Below are 21,363 nucleotides of genomic sequence, written 5' to 3'. Positions count from 1 at the left end.
AGCCCAGCCTGTGGTAGTCCCAGTAAGCAATTTTATCACTCAGAACAAACAGAATTATTTGTTAATTCTGATTAATCTGTTAATGTTTTTATTTAAAACAGACATGTTCCAAAGTGCCAATTCAAAGACAAAGGTTGTGGAAAAAAAGGGGAAGGGGTGGGAAAACTTTGGTATATATTATTATCCCATTAAGTTTTCTACCAGGCGGGGATAGAAGAACAATAAATTCCAAAGCGCAATTTTAAAAAAAAGTTTTCTACCAGATCAGTGTTAGACAATCATCTGTTAAAGATTCTTTAATATGGATGGTTGCATGAAGCAGATGTCAACTTGCAAAGCTTTCAAGTTGCCATGAACAGGAGGGAGGGAGAACTGATAGAGCTGATTGATTTCCCTAACTGAAGCTTCATTCCATACATGCTTTCTTACCGCAATCAGTAGGAGGGTGTTGGATTTCACAGCCAGCCAAAGTAGTTAATTGGAGAATGTGATTTATGACATGGCCAGGCAGGAGGGGAGAGACAGGATCATAGAAGAACGTAAATCTACATGGGATTAGTTCTAACTGCATCCGAATATTGCCGAAATGGTGCTTCTAATAAATGACTGTATTTCTTTTGAAGTTTGGCTCATGGCTCATGAATTAATTAGGGCATCTTTCGGAAACTTCACAGCAGAATTAGTCCCTTCCAGTGGTGGGTTGCCCCTGGTTTACACCGGTTCTATAGAACCAGTAGTAAAATTGGCGGGAGGCTCCGCCCACAAACCCCAACATCATCAAAATACTTCTGCACATGCGCAGAAGCTTCTGTGCATGCGCAGAAGAGCACGTGCACAAGCGAACCGAGCACACACACACACGGCCCTGCTGCGAACCGGTAGTAAAGGTTAGTAGAACCCACCCTTGGTCCCTTCTAGCTTTATGATTCTTTATCCATTTCTGGACTTGACCAGTTGTTTCTTTTTCAATGTTTCTATATCTTAAGGGTGATTGAAGAAATCAAGCAAAAATGTGCTGGACTTGAACTTCAGAATGAAGATATCTACATGGCCCCCAAATTTGGTGATTTTGTTCAAATGGTCATCAGAAAGCACAGAGGAGAAGACAAGGAAGAATTAGAGATAGATTATGTGAGCTGGTTTCTAAAATGTTATTGTTATGTACATTTGGGTATACTCTAGGCAGCAGATCGGTAATAAATACTGAACAATCTAAATAATTCCATCATAAGCAAAATCATAGTACTTTCCAGTTACGTACTGTATATATTTGTTCAGTGGTTGAAATGTGTTAAGCCAGCAAATATTTGTCCGTGAGTGTGTGCATATGTGCATACGTGTAACTTTGAGTCAGTTTGACCCTTGGTGACTCCCTGGTGAAGGCCCTGTAGCTTTCTTAGTAAAATTTCAGAAATGATTTGCCATTGTCTGCTTCCTAGGGCTGAGAGAGAGTAGCTGGCCCAAGGTCACCCAACTGGCTTTACGCCTAAGGCAGGACTAGAATTTGTGGCCTCCTGGTACATAGCTTGATGCTTTTAACCATTACAAATTGGCTCTTTGATATTTTTGTGCAGTTGTGGAAAATTAGTATTTACTATTTGCCTTGTGATGGAATCTGAAGACTGCATTCAATGCAACTACCGTACTTGGGCTATAATCAGTTGGAGAACATATGCTTGTTACACATCATGTTTTCTGTAGGAAAGCATTGTTTCTACGATACTTTGCTAAACCAAATTGTTTGTTTGGGTCCTAGGTTTCAAAATATATTAACCATATGACTATAAAGATGCCGTATCAATGTTTCATCAATGGGAGATTTGTAAATGCTGAAGGTGGAAACACATATGACTCTATAAATCCAACAGATGGATCAGTGAGTAAACCTTGATACAGTAATGTTTCCCCCCACCACCCGAACTATTCATATTTCAAGCAATCATAACATGCTATTGGTGGCTATACCAATGTGTTCATAGCTTCTTTATTATTATTTTTTCAAAAGCAGAATATAAGCAGCAAATGTTGCTTAAAAATAGCTGCATTTTGGTGAATTGCATTGCATTGGGCATTTCTTGTGGCTTTTAGAGGGTATGCCAAAACAAAAGATCCAAAATGTAATAATTTGTAAATTAGGCATCTTTTCCTTATGAAGAGGATGCCAAAATTTATATTGCAATGTTGCCTGCAAGTATCTAAGAGACATTTCTGCCTAGTGATTCTGTAGTGACATTTCATCTCCCTCCTATGGATAATCAGATTGCATGCATAATCAGATTGACAACCTGTCACCATCAGGGAAATAAGAAATATCTGGTAGAAAGGGTTTTTTTTTCCATTATAAAACTGGGGAGGGGAGGGAAGTAGCTCAAGGCTCAACTGTTTGCTGACAACAAGTGAGTATCTCTCAACTGAGAATTTCTGTACCTATCAATCAGTTATGAAGGACAAGCTGATTGATTACTGATTGCCAGGATTGCAAGCTGACAACCAAGTAAATGTACTTTTCCCATAGATTCTTGTAATCTTGAAACAGAAAAGAGTCTTGGGCTATGATCAAGATTTAGGCAACAAAGGTAAAAATGATCATCTGGAAGTGGCTCTAGTATCTTCCAGTTCTTGATATTACACTGCCAGAATTTCAAAATACATGTGTTGATATTTGGTGTCCCAGCACATCAGAAAAGTATCTATCTGGAAAAAGTTGATATGTATTGAAATTAATAATAGTTAATATCCCAAAAATTGTCTGCTATTTTACCAACTCTGTTTGTTGGAGATATTAATTGAAGACCTAATAATAACATAGGAAGGAGTAACAAATATTCAACACCCCTTTAGTTTACTTGTTTGTATTTTAAAGATTAAGGTTAATTAATTCGAGTCATTCTAATACTGGGCAGTCGAGGAAATTGTAGCCTGTGTTGAAAGTATAAAGCAGATTTTTGCATAATTTTTGTAAAAAAAAAACAAAACAAAACTAAGTGATTTGTTGTAGAATCAGAGAACTCTGGCAGTATGAACTGAACAAAACATGTCATTAAAGCCAGCAGCTCTGTTCAGATGTCGAATTTAATTACATTTCTTTGAAATTTTGGCTTAATCATAGAACTCAACATGCTTTGACTTAGGTTCCCTTGAAGTTGAGCAATTAAACAAGCCTGACCTGTATTTTCCTTGGTTTATTTAGTTCTATCTGCAGACTCAGAATTTTGCTTCCTCTGAGAAAAATAGGCAGATTTCCTAGTTCACACAAACACACTGCTAAGCATATAAATGCTCCTACAAGATAGAGAAGCCAAGAATGAATAATCCAACAGCATAGTTTCACATTTCTTACATTTAGGATTAAGCCAGGTAATAAAGCTGTTGGTTTTTGGTTTTTTAAGTTAGCAACTTCTTATCTTTATGTAAGGTGATTGCTAAAGTGTCACTGGCTACGGTGAGTGATGTTGACAGAGCTGTGGCAGCAGCAAAAGATGCCTTTGAATACGGTGAATGGGGAAAGATGAATGCAAGAGAAAGAGGACAATTAATGTACAGGTATGGCATGCAGAACACCTTATATTGTTACTTTTATTTCTGTTCTGTTTACTCTGTTATCGTAATATCTCCAGTTGGATAGTGTAGACCCATGATGGCGAACCTATGGCCCGCATGCCAGAGGTGGCACACAGCACCGTCTCTGATGGCACATGAGCTGTCACCCCAGTTCAGCTCTGCTGTGCATGCGCGCAGACCTCCCACCGGCCAGCTGGTGTTCGGGTCTCTGCCACGCATGTGTGAGGGGCTGGACGTGTGCAGGGGGGGCCGCACACACATGCACAGGGGGAAACGTGCAGGGAGTGTGCATGCGCGGGGGGGCAGGGTGCATGCAGGGGGCTGCGTGTGCATTGCATTTTGGGGGTTTGGGCGCACATACACATATTTGCACACGCACACGCGCTTTGGGCATTCGGTTCGGAAAAGGTTAGCCATCACTGGTGTAGATTTATTGAAGGAAACAGACAATATAAATATGAATTTTTAGTTTTCTCCTTTCAAGTTAGTTTTTGACTTCTGATGACTGTCTGGTCTACTCCCTGCAGTGTTTGGGAAGTGGTTTGCTCTTGCTTCCTTCTTAGGGATGGAGAGAGTGATTAGCCCAAGGTTTTGTGTTTAAGATGGGATTAGTATTTGTGGTCTCCAATTTTCTAGCCTAGTGCCTTGACCACTACACCAAACTGGCTCTAAATTTGAATGTCATGTAACCCCAAATCCTGTATCCATAGTATGATTTATTTTAAAGGATACACAGCAGTTTTCAAACTAAGGGCCGCATTTGGCTTCTGAGCAGCTCCTAGATAGAAGGGCATAAAGTAAAAACATCTAGGCCAGGAGAAAACTAAATTTAATTTGTATTTTACTTTAATTAAAATTTAATTAAATACAATGTCCATTTAAACATTCCCTACATCTCTGACATTAAAATGTGCAAATATCTTTGGAAATATTCTTGCAACCAGTGTTCTGAGACAGTTTTCACGTTGTAAGTCACTGGCTAAAATGTGATACTTATTGATGTACTAATTACTTAAATGATTGGAATCCTAACTAAGGAGGTCAAGATGATATACTGTATGTGAATTCTACTCCTTCAATACATTATTTTTACAGCAACCTTGTAAGCTTCAGGTTGCCCAGGTTTAAATAGGTTTAATTCTAATGTCCCTAGATTTTCCCTGATAATTTAATATCATATAGCACTGTCTGTTTGTTCTTTTCCTGTTTCTTAGAAGCTACATTCACATCAAACTGATTTTCAATCATGGTTTATTAAAAGACATAAAAATGAGATTACAAATAACACTATATTGAAAATCAGTCAGCCTCATCATGACTTAATGTAATGTACAAAGCAGGCTTATCAAAATATGAAAGATTTTTCCACCCCTGGTTTCCAAATTATTGCTGAAAAAAATGCCCTGATCTTCAAATCCTGCACAATTTTCATGTGATTTAAATTTGGTGAGCTTACTTTCCAGAGTAGCAAGTTTCAGCACGAATTCCAACCGTGCCGTTTACAAACATGTCATGTTGTGTTTTTGTTCTCCTGTCTGTGATTCTATTGAAAGACTTGCAGATCTGATGGAAGAACATCAAGAAGAGCTGGCAACCATAGAGGCTATTGACTCAGGAGCTGTGTACACATTAGCTTTGAAGACCCACGTAGGAATGTCAGTGCAAACATTCCGATATTTTGCTGGATGGTGTGACAAAATACAGGCAAGCTAATATTTGAGTTGATGTCAAGTCTTCAGTATTATATGTGACATTATTTAGACAATTCAATGGTTTCAAAGAATTAGTGCAGAGAAAAGTAAAAATGCACTACTTAAGGTTTGCCTTCCTCAAAGACTAATTCTCTTCCAGAATTATTATATGGGTCAGACCTAAATTCTTGCTAAAGATAAAGGCAGCCCAACCCAGAACAATAGCAGAGTTTCTAAGCAACTCAGACGAGGATTGAATGGGGTGGCCAGCAGCTGAAGTCCACTTTTTTGAATTAGGCAGTCAAAAACAATGCTAATCTCTCAGAAATAGGAATTCATTTCTGAGAAACCAGGCCCTATCCTTATGTTAAGATTGAACAACTTTATGATAGCAAGCATTTCACTTAATGGGGCCATGGGTAATTATCCAAAATGGCATATCACACTACTGGGCAGAAATCTCGAATGCTTTTTGCTTGTGGGCTAATTTCTGCAATCCAGGGAGACATTTATGAAGTGCCAATTTTTAAAAACTGCTTAAAGGTGGAAAACTACAGTATATCCTCAGTTTTCAGTAGTGATGGTTGGAGTGGATTTTGGGGAACTTTCATGAAAGGCCAAATGCAAGCCTGATTTATAGTTTACCAACTCCTGTCTTATGTAAGCAGTTGTGTGTGAAATGCTTACAGGTAATCCTCCACTTACAACCATTCATTTAGTGAACATCCGAAGTTACAACGGCACTGAAAAAAGTGACTTATGGCTGTTTTTCACACTTAAGACCTTTGCAGCACCCCCTTGGTCACATGATCAAAATTCAGATGTTTGGCTCATATTTATGACGGCTGCAGTGTCCCGGGGTGATGTGATCCCCTATTATGACTTTCTGGCAAGCAGAATCAATGGGGAGGCCAGATTCACTTAACAGCTGGGTTACTAATTTAACAACTGCAGTAATTTACTTAACAACTGTGGCAAGTAAGATGGTAAAATGGGGCAAAACCCACTTAACAGCCATCTTGCCTAGCAACAGAAATTTTGGGCTTAATTGTGGTCGTAAGTCGAAGACTACCTGTATTACTTTTTAAAATAAAAATATCAGTTCTGGTTCTGGTTTTATTCAATGAAAAGAACACTGCTTTTAAACTGATTCATATACAGGGTTATCGGGGGGGGGGGGGAATCCTACACTGAACAGACACAGATAATAGTAGAAAATGTCCATGTAGCTTCCTCACTACCAGTATTTTTATCATGTATATTTATCAGCATTTGGGATGTTTTAGGAGACATTCTGTAACTGCCAACAGGTTATTCAGACACATGTGATGATACAATTGATGCCGCTTTCGTCATGACTGTCATTTAAAAAAAAAGGATAAGTGTTTTTTCATTTAGGGTTCTACCATTCCAATAAACCAAGCACGACCAAACCACAATTTAACGTTCACCAGAAAAGAACCCTTAGGGTAAGATCCGTTGTGTTTGTTAATGAAACCAGACTCCGATTAATTTTACTCATAAAATGCTTCTCTTGTGTTTTGAAATTCAAATTTGCTTTTGTGTTTTATTTTCTCCCTGCAATCTGAAGAGTCTGTGCTATTGTTATTCCATGGAATTATCCACTGATGATGCTGGCATGGAAGAGTGCGGCGTGTTTGGCTGCTGGCAATACTTTAGTTCTGAAACCAGCACAGGTAACATCAATGGCCGTAGATGCCTTGGAATACAGCATTCCTTGAGGCTGGCAGTTCTAGCCTGTCAGAGATACAGATGTAGAATGTCTTTTAACCAGATGGTTAATCCATTATGGGCCTTAATGGAAAAGCACAGATAGCAATAGCACTTAGATTTATATAGCGCTTCATAGTGCTTTACAGTTCTCTCTAAGTAGTTTACAGAGTCAGCATATTGCCCCCAACAATCTGGGTCCTCATTTTACCCACCTTGGAAGGATGGAAGGCTGAGTCAACGTTGAACCAATTAGGATCAAAGTGAATTAGCCTAAAATACTGCATTCTACTGTGCTACCATGGCTCAATTAAAAATAGAATGTTTGTGAACAGCATTAAAGTACAACATTTCCAACCTGGTGCCCAGAGGCACCTTGCTATCAACAGTAATGGGAATTTAGTTATATATTTAAAATATTTATAGCCTGGCTACCCTCCAGAAGATCTTTCTCTGAGTTACATTCATACAAGCAAACCTAGGTAATAAAACCCAAAAAGATAAGTGAATGGACATAGTAACATCTGGACATACTTATTGCAGGGGATACTATAATGAAATTAAAATGTATTCTATGAAAACCTGTCTATGGTGTATCTCTACAATCTAAATTAAATTGTTTTTATTTAGGTAACTCCGCTGACTGCCTTGAAATTTGGAGAGCTCTCTGTGAAAGCTGGATTTCCTAAAGGCGTTATCAATATTTTACCTGGTTCAGGTACAGTGGGAGTATAAATATTTATAGCCTTTCCTAACCTGTTGCCCTTCAGATGTATTGTGAGTATGAGACCCAGAATTGTTAGTCTACATGGCCAACAGTTGGGAATTATGGAATATGTAATTATCACATGTCTAGAGGGCCTCAGCTTGGGTTCAAAGAGTAGTTCAGGTGGAAAGAGGTACAGGAGCATTAAACAACATTCTGATTCAAAATCTCCAGCTCACAGTTTCAGTAAAAGTCATGGTTTTGTATCTCTCGCGTCATGTAGGTGGTTTAGTAGGACAACGCTTATCAGAACATCCAGACATCCGTAAACTTGGGTTCACTGGCTCAACACCAATTGGGAAACATATCATGAAAAGGTAATCCTTTCCTTTCGTAATATTTCTCCGTGCAGGATCTTAACTTTTGCTCAGTGGGAAGTTGTATGAATGCTGCTTTACCTGAGAATCTCTGTGTCATTTACCAGCTAGAATCACAGGTGTCAAACTCGCCATGTCACATTGCCGTCGTGACATTTTTCCCATTCTTGTAGCTGGGGTGGGAGTGGCCTGTGCGTGACGCATCTGGCCCAAAGGCTGCCAGTTTGACACCCCTGATCTAGATAATCAACATTGCCAGAATAATACTGAGTTAAACACTGATATTGATTTGGATCCACCAAACTTGCTCATGTGAGTATTTTCCCTGTTTTTGTATACTCCTTCCCACTTCCAAAATTTGCTACTACAAGTTGAATGACCTTGGCAAATTTAGCTAGGATCTAGTCAAAGTAAGAGAAAAATGTCAAGATACCAACACAATAGTTTAAGTATGATTACTATTTAACTTATTTTGGGGAAATAACCAAAATAAGTATATAATAAAATTTTTATACCAGAATATGTCTTAATATCACTAAGAAATGAGGAAAATGGTATTTGATTTTCAGACTTCTGTCATTTATCGTTTTTATTCATTATAGCTGTGCTGTCAGTAACCTGAAGAAGGTTTCTTTGGAACTGGGTGGAAAATCCCCACTGATCATATTCAGTGACTGTGAACTTGACAAAGCTGTGAGAATGGTAAATAAGCTTTTAAGCTCCATATAAGATTTTCTTCAGAAAGAGTATCGTTAAAATGTCCCTTACTACACTGTGCCTTTTTTACTAGTGTTCTGGAAAAGAGTGTGCAACCTCCAGCTCTTACCACACTACATGAGTCTTTTACATTTTAAAATCCTTCTCAAGCAATTGATGCACATAGGAATACCTACCATTTGGGCTGGAGAGAAGATTAGAAGAGAATTAGGTAGAGGATTGCAGAAAGAGAAAGATGGAGAGAGAAAGACATCTAAGAAATGAAAATTGGTGGTTTCTTCCTTTTTGGTTCTTGACGTACCCACTGTTTGCTTAAGCCCACATATTATTTGCAGGTCCACAAATTAGTCCCAGAGGAAAGAAGTTCTCAATATTAAATATTCAGTATTCATATTTCAATATTCTTAAAAGACAGTGTGTTTTAACGATAAGCAGCACAGTAACTACAGACCCCTCTTTGATGATCCTTAGGTTCCCTGTACTATTTGACATTTTCTAAATGTAGTTTAAAAAATTTAAAAGGATGCCTCAAGAATCAGATTTATTTGTAGCGATGCCTTCTGGCTATGCAAAACTGGGATGGTAAAGAACATCTTGAAAGGCTGATTCACTTTCTGGTAAATTAATATTTTAGGACCAGCCATCCTCAGCAAAGGCTGGTTTTTCATGGCAGCCTATCTGAATACATCAGAGATGTCAAACTCAATTTCATTGAGGGTTGTGTTTCACCTCAGGAGTGGGGGGGAGTGTGACCAGGGTGGGCATGGCCAGCTCAACATCCATTTTCAGCCGTGATGGCCTCAAGCAGCCCTCTGCCAGGGAAAACGGAGCTCGAGAGGGCCACACTCGGCCCTCCTGAGCTCCATTTCCCTGGCAGAGGCACTGCGGGCTGGTCCTTTGCAGTTTCCAGGGCTGTCCCACGGGCCAGATCTAAGCATCCCGCATGCCAAGATGCGGTCCACAGGCCTTCCATGGCTTTCAAAATTCAGAAAAGGTATCTAGCTCTAAAGACTGCCTGTTTTATATTATTAAATTTTGTTAAGTTACTAAATATGTATAATAAATTTATTGGGTACTGCATACTGTAGTCCTTGATTTATCGGCCATAACTTTTTTTACGTCCTCCAGCTTCCACTATATACAGAAAATCCTTTCTCGTTTTTGATGGATATGTTACTCTTCTCCAAGCTGGCGCTCTCCAGATGTGTTACAATTTAACTCAGTGTTTCCTGACAGCAGAGGGAGCTAAAGACCAACACATCTGGAAATCATTAGGTTGGAGAAGCTGAGCTACACAAAGAGAGACTGAGATTTAGCTTCATATTATCACCTTGTTAACCCACCGAGTGAGAAGTTTTTAAAAAGAAAAAGATTTCAAGGCATCCATAAAAACAACCAAACCAAAAATGGAATATTCTTTTTCTTACGATTCAGGGCATGGGAGCAGTATTCTTCAACAAAGGAGAGAATTGCATTGCAGCTGGTAGACTGTTTGTTGAGGAATCTATTCATGATGAATTTGTTAAAAGAGTGGTAAGAAACTTTTAAGAGTCGATGTTGAAAAATAATTCTGCTGTACCTATCGTTGCTTTGTACAAGTAGTCTTCAACTTACAACACAATTGGGACCAGAATTTCTGCTGTCAACTGAAGTGGTTGTTAAGTGAGTCTTGCCCAATTTTACTAATTTTTATCAATTTTTTTGACTGTGGGTGCTAAGTGAATTACTCCATTAATCACGTCGTCATTAAGAAATCTGACTTTCCTCATTGACTTGTCGGGAGCTGCCTGAGAAGGCTATGAAGGCAATCACGGTATCCTGGGATGCTGAAACCACAGTAAATATATGCCAATTGCCAAACACCTGGCTTGTTGTAAGTCATTTTTTTCCAGTGCTGTTGTTAACTTCAGATGGTCACTACACAAATGGTTGTAAGTTGAGAACTACTTGTAGTTGCAATATTTTTCATTGATAAAATATGAGTAATGGAGCGAAGCCCTATTTTTTTCAGTGTTCATTGATTTTCTGAGGTGGCAGAGTTACAGGTTTGTTTACTTTTGATCAAGCAACTTTTATTACTTTTCAAGCTCTGCTGACCAGGTCCTACAGAAGGTACTTTCTGTTTCTTCTTCCATTTCATTGGATACGGATGGATATGGATCTGCCCACTAGCAAAAATTACTGATATGCTAGCAGCTTGCTTCAGCATCAGATGTTATGTTATGGGCATTATAATGTGAAATACAGTATCTGAAGAATTCCAGACCATTTCCTTATATTTGGTTTGAGGTTTAGGAACATATTGCTGTCACATACTACACGGCAGTGGTAAAATCCATTTTTTTACTACCAGTTCTGTGGGCATGGCTTGGTGGGCATGATGTGGCTTGGTGGGTGTGGCAGGGGAAGGATACTGCAAAATCTCCATTCCCACCCCACACTGGGGCCAGCCAGAGGTGGCATTTGCCAGTTCTCCAAACTACTTAAGATTTCCGCTACTGGTTCTCCTAACTGCTCAAACTTTCTGCTACCAGTTCTCCAGAACCTGTTGGATTTCACCCCTGCTACACAACTGTATACTTCTTCTGTGTGTAGATCAAACTTTAAACTGCCAGAAGGAAGCTACCTTCTTGGCTTTGTTGTTGGCCAAAAAATAAATCATTATCGGGACATGTTTCTGGTAGTAGCCGACATATCAGCAGATGGGCTGAGCTCTGTGTCTCTCTGTGGATAACATAGTGTGTTGTTATCCACTAAGAGCCTTCACACAAGCATACTGGTTTTACATTAGTCACTCCAACTGCCGACTATTCAGGGCCCTCCAAGTAGTATAAGGGAAGTCAGATCCTTCAGCCAAATCGTCCTTTAATGTTATTCCTTGCTCGATGATCTCCTTCCTCCATCTTATAATTCAAGTTTGTTCTTGTCTACCCTCAAGAATGTTTGTTCTTTCTATATAGGGCTCTGTAAAATATAAGGTGAACCAAGAGAGGACAATGTCTTCTACTGTAACTTTAAAAATAATAATCTAGGCATTGTTTTAAATACTGTAGAATTATTGTATTATTATCTGTAAAATTTTAGCTGGTATATTACACTATTTAATCCCTACTTTCTTTGAATAATCTTTAGGTGGAAGAAACCCGGAAGATGAAAATAGGTGATCCACTTGATAGAGCTACAGACCATGGACCTCAAAATCACAAAGCACATTTGGAAAAGCTTCTGGAGTACTGCCAAACTGGAGTAAAAGAAGGAGCAACTTTATTATATGGAGGAAGACAAGTATGTAGACCAGGTAAGTAAGATCTAATATAGCGGTGATGGCAAACCTATGGCAAGTGTGCCACAGGTGGCACACAGTGCCCTCTCTGTGGGCAGGCGAGTGGTTGCCCCAGTTCAGGTCCCTAACTCTAACCAAAATGTTTATTGCTGTTTTTAGAATAGCTAATTCTTCAATTTTATTCCTGCAGACATAGCAGTATCACAAGAGTCAAGTAATTATAAAGCATGTAGAGGAAGAAGGCAACTGATCATAAAATGCACAACAGAAACTATAAACCTAGCTCCAAATGATCTATGACACCCTTGTTTGGAAACTAAAATTATATTGAATGGATGCTCTTGTTAAAATAATCAATTGGCTAAAAATTGAAGGCCTTGTTTATTAGCTAAGTTATATATATATATATATATATATATAAAATGCAGTGAGATCACCTATGACCCATGTATCAAGATAGAAAATGATAGAGATTTATAACTACCCTTTTTTTTTTCATTAGGCTTCTTCATGGAACCTACCATATTTACCAATGTTGAGGATGACATGCATATTGCCCATGAAGAATCCTTTGGGCCAGTGATGATCATTTCCAAGTTCAAAGATGGGTAGGTTCTGTTCCAATTAATGCTGTTGTTTGCTGCAGCTTTTCAAACCCTAGATCCGTGATGGCAAACCTATGGCACATGTGCCACAGGTGGCACGCGTAGCCATATCAGTGGGCACGCCAGCTCAGCTCTGGCATGCATGTGCACGCCGGCCAGCTGATTTTCGGGCCTTCTGGGCCCACCAGAAGTATTGAAACAGGCTGTTTCCTACCTCCGGAGGGCCTGGGGAGTGGGATGGGGGGGAAAGGCCCGTTTTTCTTTCTCACCTGGCTCCAGATCCTCTCTATGCATCTGGGAAGGGCGAAAACAGCCTTCCCCACCCCCTCGGAGGCCTGAAACGGCCCATTTCCCAACTCCCGGTGGGACAGGAAGTGATGTTTTTTGCTGTCCCCAGCCTCCAGAGACTCCTAGAGAATCATGCAATTGTTAATTTTGTGGATTAAATATCATTGTTATATCCATATATTCATTACATACATTCTGGTCAAGTTCTAAAATAGTTCACAAAAATATCAGATTGGGTATACAAATGGTTCTAAGCAATGTTGTTTTAACCAGATTTCAATCAATTGGATTTCAATGGCTGGTTTGCAATTCTAGAGTTATAGAATAAGATATATAAACCACGATTCCTAAATTACATGCTTGAACTGAAATAAATTTTATTATGAATTAGCACAATATGACCACACAATGTATGCTACAAAATCTGAGGATGAAAAATAATATGGAGTGATAAATTTAGCATCTTTGGTATGTTTTATGCTGTCAATATCTTAGATGTTTCTTTATTGCCACAGAGATGTTGATGGAGTGTTAGAACGAGCCAACAGAACAGAATATGGTTTGGCTTCAGGTGTTTTCACCAAAGACATAAGTAAAGCACTATATGTCAGTGACAAACTGGAAGCTGGAACTGTTTTTATTAACACGTATAACAAAACTGATGTAGCAGCACCATTTGGTGGATTCAAGCAGTCTGGTTTTGGAAAAGATTTAGGTAAGCAGCACTTCATATTTTCTCTTTAGATTCCAATTACATTTACAAAGTGACATGTAAATGTCACTTGCTTCTCACATTCTTTCCTTTGTTCTCTTGCCAGAGGTCCGGCTCACATAGCCGGCAAGAATTATTTTCAAAAATGTAGCAATTAACTTTTCTTAGTTAGTGAGGTGTTTTATTTTCTTTATAACAAATAAATGAGTTTTATTAGAAACCTTCTTCGCGTTTCTTTTCTGAATATTGCAACAAGGAATAAGCCTCGATTCATCTCCTCCTCTAAACCAGGGTAATTAGTCCCAGAGCCAAACATGGGGTAAGAAATTTATCACCTTCCAGAACTCTTTGGCTCTTATTCTGAATCAACATGATAAACAACATGAAGGGTTTTGTAGTGTAACAACAAATATTGATTGTTATAGACTACTTGTTCTCTGGTACAATGTGGGTTTTGTAATGGAGCAATTGGGAAAATGCATTTGAAAGCGAGTTGTGCTATTTTATCCTTAAAATCAGAGCACACATCCAATACTGTAAATTTCAGCCTGACAGAACATGGAATTTAGGACGTGTTGCAAAATGCAGGATTCCTTTACAATAGAAGCAATCTTTTAACATCTTAAGATGCACTTTAAAAAAAAAAAAAATGGCTTTGGTCCTTGGATGATCAAGGCTGTAATTCTGCCTATTCACTCACTCACTCCCTGCCAGCCAGACATATAGGCTTAATGATCTGTTGTAAAGCATCTTCTCAAAAAGGTGGGAGGATTCAGACAAGTGCAAAAATAGGATCTGGAGAGACCACATTGGTCCATGGACTACTGTCTGCCTACCTTTGCTTTGAATTTCAAAGCTTGAAATCCTGTACCAGTTCTTCAATTGTTTAATGGCCATGTTTTTATCCAGCAATTATTAATTGCCTACCTTAAGTATCATTTTTTTAAAACAGAAAATGCAAGCATGGATAGTACTAACAGGATTTTTTTGGTAATATGTTCCATCTTCTAGCCACCTCCCCAGAGTACCTCTCACCAGCCTGATCTTCCCAGAGCCTTCCCAGTCTCATCCTTCCCCTCCTAGGAGCTGAAACATGCAATATGGACATATCACATTGGCTTGTCCAGCCTTCCTAATTTCCCTGTCCTCTCCGTGCCCATATTAACTGGCCCTCCAATCTTCAGTACCTAGAGAAGGCTGTCTCTTGTATTGCCTTCTACTAAACAAATTTCCATTATACTGAGGGTTTACTTGGTTCTGAGTTCTACCTTGCTTTTTGCAAGCACTTGCAATGTGAGAAACTTTGCACCCTTGGACACTCCAACTACTGCAGACTTCCTTATTCCTTTTAGGTGAAGAAGCTCTTAATGAGTACCTGAGAACGAAAGCTGTAACTGTGGAATACTGAACAGCTCAGCCAAGAAGCCGCATTCTTCCTCTGACCCACGGCAACTAAAGGATTACAAACAACAAAGTAGAAAATGCTTCCTGGTGTGAACATGCCAGCCAGTGTCTCAGTGCAATGATCCAATTAAGAACATTTGCATTTATTCACAATGGGAGTTCAACACTTGCTACGGATTACTGTGATCATAAAGTACTTTTTCCTGTAGCTATCATGTTCTCCTCCATCTGCTGACATTTAGGGCTAAATGAAGGTGAGACAGAAATCTAGAAACCATCAAATTTCTGATATTTTTGTCTTTATGAACCTTTTACTTAAGTTGGAAACATGCTATAATTTTTTTTATTTGTCCTCGGTAACCATTGGGGTCTTGGCCACTTTACACCAGCATCATACTTTTTTCCTGCAATAAACATTTTGCATATTTGAACTAAACTCAGAAAACCAGTTCATCATAAACATGGTTTATGTACCCAAGGAAGTGCACTTATTATGAATCTGTACAATAAAGAATTGAACATCTGTGTTATTCACCTAAATAAATAAAAAAAAAAGTAGAACTATTTTGTAATCTGTTTGCCAATGAGTTGTATGTGATCTCTAATTGTGGGTGCCAATTACATTAAATAAATGCTTTTTGGATGTCCTGTAGTATTTAATGACCTAGTATTGCATCTGTAAAATAATCTCTCTCGTGCTCTAATACATTTACAATGTTCTAAAGTCAGGGGTCCCCAACCCCTGGTCTGTGGCATCAGTCCACATGTCAGAAACCGGTCCATGCAAAAAAAGTGACAGCCCAACTATGGGACGCAGGCAACACACAAAACCGTGCTCCCTCAGGTCCACGGAAAAACTTTTCTCCACAGAACTGGTCCCTGATGCCCAAAAGGTTGGGGGCTACTGCTCTAAGTCATACAATACATATTAAGTTTTGATTCAGGGAAAAAGTTTGAACACAACCGTTCTGAATTATGCAACAAGACATGATTAAAGCCATGGATTAATACAATTTGTGAAGACAACCATGCCAGGTTTTGAATGTATTTACTACTTGCAATTGCAAAATATTTATTGAAAACAACATTGTATAACATTGTGGTATAAAATACAGTGAACGGAAAGATAGACTACGGTAGTGTTAGTCTCAAAACAGATAGCTGCTCTATCTAAGCAGAAAGATATTTTGCCATTTGTATCTTGTGTATGAGTTTTCCAGGAGTATACTATGGAAAATAAATAGAAAATATTGGTGGATTGTGCAAGGGCACCTAAATTTTATTTATATTTATGTATTACAATTATTATCAACTCAAATCAATACACAGCAAGATGGTCCTCTTTCCTGAAAGTTATGGACCATAATCTACCATGTACAGTATGGGGCTATTACTAGTTGCTAATTCCAGAATATTCAGCCTATTTGATTTTTCATGTCAAACATTCCCGATTTACATTCAATCCCATTTTCAAGTAAGCAATAACAGGTCAAATATTATTTATTCAGAAATAGGATGATCTTATTCAGTGGAATATATGTTCCAGTAATAATGCATAATCATAACAAATTGCCCATAAGAATAAAACTAATTTCAGCTCAAATTGGCATGTATCTTGCAAGTTGATGCCTTTTACAGTATAAAGCATACCTTAAAATTATTTTTTATTCATCTTAAATAAACTTTATGAGAATACAAGGCATATTTTAATTTCAAAGATGTAATGTGATCTCAAACTGGCTGGGGTTATAAACTCCCAATTTGATTTGTAGCATATTTTGGACCTTTAAAATATACTGGATTCCCAATGGCATTCCTCATTCTTCATTATGAATGCTGCTTATCCACAAAAATATCTTTCAGTCTAACACAATTCTTTCACCTTGACCTTAAAGGACAGTTTATGCAAGGTGAGTAACCTGTGGTGTAAACAAATGAGCTTGAATCCCAACCAGACCTGGGAGTTAGGAATGTAGTTCATTTGGAAGGCCACTACTATTAACATATAACAGTGGGTCACCAGCGCAAATACTTTGTAATTGAAAAAATCTAGAATAAATTATCTCTTTTCCACAGATGTTTTCTTTGATCTCTATGTAACCCAAGAATTGGTAGTAATCTGTAATGTTATTACAGATTAAATCATAAATAGTTCATAGCTATTATTCTTTTGTTTCTGTCTGGTCCAATTATTTTTTCTGCTTTCCCCTCAATTTTACAAATGAAATCCTCATTAATTTCTTCTGACTTGATAGCAGACCTACAACAGATTTTTTTTACACCTCTCCATATATCAAGTACACAAGCTTATTAGTAGTACACAGCGCAACTTTCCCAGAGGCCTTGAAAAAATGAGGATTACATGTAGATATTGAAATGGCGGGAAAATAAGGCCAATTCACCTACTCAGTTTTTACCGTCCAACATTTCTATTCGTCCTTCTCTTTTTGACAAAGGAAACTTAATATTTTCTTCGGTAACTTCTTCATAGGTAGAGCTCTCCTCACATTCTGAATCATCTTCTGATTCTGTTGTATCACAGTCATTCAGTTCTACTAAGGCCACATTCTGTAATAATTTAAATAATGAAAGTAAGATAAAATTAAGTGCACAATGAGAATGTAGATGTACATCAGTTTCAGTGCTGAACTATGAAATCAAAAGCAGTTAATTTTTATTTTCAATAGCTTAAATAAGCATAGTTCTATACTAACTATAAACAAAGTCTTTGTTTATAACTAAGAAAAAGCAGCTAGATGGATTAATCCATTAATTGCCTTCCATGATCAGAGGCTGAAAACACTTACAAAACAATTGCTGAAAACAAAGCACCACAGAGCCAGTGGCTCTCATCTGCTGCTTAGGCAAATCTTCTGGGCATGAGTTGGTTACCTCCATCAACAAGCAATGCAAGATTAGTTTTGAAAGGAATTTTGGAGACAATGTAATCAAAGGTCTTTAGTAAAGGAAGATGCTAACTGCAGCAGTCCTCCTAAATCTGAGACTTTTCTGGGTGTCTGGTGTATCACATGAAGACTTTGTGACAAAGCTTGGCCTTGATCATTCTGATGGGGAATTTTCAGAAATGCAACCCTCAAACATCCGGATTGCATATGGGAGAGAGAGCTACTCTGACACTTTGCCTGAAATATTTTTATGTGCTTAACTGAAAAATGTTATGACACCCATCCCCTTGGCCTCCTAGAACCATGGCTTTTCAGATGGGTTGTGGAGAGTGTTATATAGCAATGCAACTTTTATAATTTTTTTAGCTTTGTAATTTTAGTCATGATTTTATTTTATTTTTAATTTGTTCCAATTTTAATACTTAAACTGCATAAGCTGTCTTCTCTCTGGCTAGTTTCAGGGGTCAGATAAATTTGATAAATAAAAAATTACTTCAGTAATAGCAATTTCAACAAAAAAAGATAACATCCAGATGTTATTATGGATAATAGTTTTTGTCTAGACACTAAACAACAAGAAGAAGTTATTCTATTTTGGGTATATCATAAACATGAATGTAATGCTCTATGCCAAGGAATTAACTAGAAACAAAAATATATTCACCATTTCAATTATTTTTTCCATCGAAGAATCTACATGTTCAATGTCAAACTCTTGGCTAGGTTTGCTGTCCATTTCTCTTCTCAGCTGATTATTTGCACTAGCCATCTGGGGTAGAAAATTCTGCACCTTATCCAAAACTAAATGTACAGAAATGTGTTTATGAAGACATTAATATACTTTTAAACTTTTAAAGAATTAAAAAAACATTACCGGTAAGGGTAGGAGGAACAAAGGGATGGCCAGCAGCATCCCACATATAGGGAATGAAAAGAAACATAGAAAATATAGAAAGACAGTGCTGAATATGCTGTTAATCAACTGCCATATTGCAAGATAAACTTATTATGAAAGGTCCAAACTTCAAATTCATCTGTATTTAATTAAAGATGCTATACAAAGGTATACTTCATTTTATTTACTTTAATCACTAGTAACTGTTGAGGAGCGGAGAAACCAATTTTAATGCTCACTCTCTGTTCTGCATAAATAATAGAAAATGCATGGTTCTTCTCAAAGACTTCCATGTGTATTTAAGCTTTAAATCTTTTGACATTCCTGAAGATACAGCCCCGCCCACCAAAAGGCAAGACTTCATTTATGATTATTATTTTCTAACATACATATATAATTCAGGAAAGGCACAATCCTCAGTGCTTTTTAAACTTGTCTACCTTAATGGGTGGACTTCAACTTCCAGAATTCCAGAGCCAGCACACTGGGTAGAAAATTCTGGGAGTTGAAATTCACACGTTAAAGTTGCCAAGTTTGAAAAACACTGCTCTAAATCAGAGAATAGTTAACTCACTGGTAAAAAATAGATATACTTACTGTTGCTCCTGGGCAGCCTGGTTGTCTGTAAGGTTGTGTCTTTCTTTTTAGCATGTTTTGGACTGAGCAAAAGTGTTTCGCTGATACCTAGAAATCCAGAAGCCCTGCTTCAGTTGAAAAGGCACATACTATTGATTTTACTAGTACAGTATTTCTCTCTCTATAGGTAGCTTTGCCCCCCACCCCCCCTACTGCAGATTAGTTGATGCAAATCAGTTCTTTCAAATAGCTCCACTGTGAGAAGCAAGGCACTTTTTTCAACCCCATGCACTACAGAAACCAAATATTGTAGAGATATAGTATGAACTGAGAAAAACTTTTCAGACTATTGTGCCTTTCAAAAGTGGAAAGCACAAAAGCATTCCCATCAGAAATTTAGGATAGCATTAAATATATGAAGTGATGAAGTGAGAAAGTCGAGATAGAAAGGACTTTTTTCCAGGCGCAAACTCTCATTTTAGCAGAGAGGCGCTTTAACATTTTCTTCAAGTTTGCAAAAAAAGTTGCACCTTAGTTTCGAAAACATTTGTGCGTGATGTTCATTTATTCACGCAAGATCTCACGGCTACCATGTCCCTACAGGACTTTTATTTAGTTATTTATTTTTCCTTTTGGCAGTTACGGTTCAAGAAAAGCAACGAAAAAAAAACCAAAATAACAAAGCTACAGGTATTGCAACGTTTCTCAAACTTGGCAACTTTAAGATGTGTGGACTTCAACTCCCATAACTCCCGAACCAGCAGCCACTGGGAATTATGGGAGTTGAAGTCCACGCATCTTAACGACGTTAGCTAAGTTTGAGAAACGCAGGGTTAGTGGGAAAGGACGAGACCGGGAAGCGCGACGTTCGTTCCTTGACCTGCGGCTCCTCCCTTTGAACACATTCACCGCCAGTTACCTCCTCCGCCTCCCACGGAAAGAAGCACCCGAGATATCTCGGGACCCGCGTTGCCACCGCTCTGCGCCATTCAGCCCGATATGAGCCCCACTCGCGGGTAGCGAAGCGCCCCGCCTCCAAGAGGAAGCCAGAGCATGCGGCCGGCCGGGAACGGCCAAAGCCAGAGTGGCTTCGCGAGTGTAAACAGCGCCCCCTAGAAGCACAGAGGACCTTCGTTAGGCTCGAAAAGGCTTTATGGGAAGTTTTCTATCAGAGTATAAATGCTCTCACATAGTTTCACTTGTATTTTATTTTAGTTACGGTAGCCGTAATTTTCTTTTTGCAAGCCTCTTTTCCAGATTCCAAGTGGCAGTTTTGTGTCTCAGTTACAAGCGACTACACACCATTCCTGCCCTGCAGAGTTGTGACAATTAGACTTAGAATAACTTTATTAGATTTTGAATGTACACCAGTCGGCATACAGTAAAAGGAAATTTCGTTGCATACAGCTTTCAAAGGGTCTACAATGCCATGCTATAGATGACTCCACACAATCAAGCGAAGTATCGATAACTTTGCATTGTCAAAAGAATACCATATCCCATACCGAGGGTTTCCATCAAGCCCCCTATTTAGATTTTTTTTTTAAAAAAAAAATCTAAATGGGGGGCTTGATGGAAATTCTCGGTATTTTTAAAAAATCTAATTTGAAGAAAAATCTGACAGTTTATCCAGACATTTTGTAACCGTTTCAATAAAGATGCTATCTTCTTGATATCTTCCCAAAGTATAGGAAGAGTACTGATACTTCTGAACTTTGGTGTTGGAGAAGACTACGGAGAACACCGTGAACAACCAAGAAAACAAACCAATGAAGAAACCCTGAACAAACCAGCCCAGAATTCTCACTTGAGGCACAAAGCACCAGGCTCAAACTATCCTACTTTGAACACATTATGTGAGGACCAAGCTAAAGAAGGCTCTAATTCTGGGAAAAGTGGAAGGAGGAAAAA

The 21,363-nt window shown here is 38.3% G+C and overlaps 2 protein-coding genes across 3 annotated transcripts in view; one reads left to right on the top strand and one right to left on the bottom strand.

Moving 5' to 3' along the window:
* ALDH1L2 (aldehyde dehydrogenase 1 family member L2) overlaps positions 1-15,730 on the top strand; it is a 32,710-nt gene extending 16,980 nt beyond the window's left edge. The window contains exons 10-23 of the mRNA XM_060694535.2: positions 987-1,131; positions 1,757-1,876; positions 3,416-3,543; positions 5,115-5,265; positions 6,651-6,721; positions 6,844-6,949; positions 7,614-7,701; positions 7,973-8,066; positions 8,669-8,768; positions 10,218-10,316; positions 11,916-12,081; positions 12,569-12,674; positions 13,475-13,674; positions 15,024-15,730. Of these exons, the coding sequence (XP_060550518.1) occupies positions 987-1,131; positions 1,757-1,876; positions 3,416-3,543; positions 5,115-5,265; positions 6,651-6,721; positions 6,844-6,949; positions 7,614-7,701; positions 7,973-8,066; positions 8,669-8,768; positions 10,218-10,316; positions 11,916-12,081; positions 12,569-12,674; positions 13,475-13,674; positions 15,024-15,079 (1,630 nt within the window). The 3' untranslated portion in view covers positions 15,080-15,730. The remainder of the gene's footprint in view (positions 1-986; positions 1,132-1,756; positions 1,877-3,415; positions 3,544-5,114; positions 5,266-6,650; positions 6,722-6,843; positions 6,950-7,613; positions 7,702-7,972; positions 8,067-8,668; positions 8,769-10,217; positions 10,317-11,915; positions 12,082-12,568; positions 12,675-13,474; positions 13,675-15,023) is intronic.
* A 381-nt stretch (positions 15,731-16,111) lies between these two features.
* On the bottom strand, positions 16,112-20,538 carry NOPCHAP1 (NOP protein chaperone 1). 2 transcript variants are annotated; one of them, XM_034403659.3, is made up of 4 exons: positions 20,372-20,538; positions 19,474-19,560; positions 18,646-18,782; positions 16,112-17,643 (listed from the first exon to the last, which is right to left on the bottom strand). In XM_034403659.3, exons 1-4 carry the CDS (start codon positions 20,439-20,441, stop codon positions 17,482-17,484), a joined length of 456 nt encoding a protein of 151 aa, XP_034259550.2. In that variant the 5' UTR covers positions 20,442-20,538; the 3' UTR covers positions 16,112-17,481. The 2 variants fall into 2 exon arrangements, with proteins under 2 accessions (XP_034259550.2, XP_087729922.1); XM_087873796.1 differs by having other exon boundaries at positions 20,333-20,478.
* Positions 20,539-21,363: the final 825 nt, after the last annotated feature.

The sequence above is a fragment of the Pantherophis guttatus genome, chromosome 7 (genome assembly GCF_059756535.1).
Source record: "Pantherophis guttatus breed Tessera chromosome 7, ASM5975653v1, whole genome shotgun sequence".
Lineage (NCBI taxonomy): Eukaryota > Metazoa > Chordata > Lepidosauria > Squamata > Colubridae > Pantherophis > Pantherophis guttatus.
The sequence above is the reverse complement of the archived record's forward strand: the minus strand, read 5'-3'. Positions and strand labels throughout refer to the sequence as shown.

Bases quoted from the DNA above. Each gene is read 5' to 3' on its own strand.
- NOPCHAP1 (XM_034403659.3), bottom strand. From the start codon at position 20,441: ATGGCGCAGAGCGGTGGCAACGCGGGTCCCGAGATATCTCGGGTGCTT. The intron at 19,561-20,371 runs GTAACTGGCGGT...CTGGATTTCTAG, and splicing joins TTCCGTGGGAGGCGGAGGAG to GTATCAGCGAAACACTTTTG. The intron at 17,644-18,645 runs GTGAATATATTT...AAATTATTACAG, and splicing joins TGGAAAAAATAATTGAAATG to AATGTGGCCTTAGTAGAACT.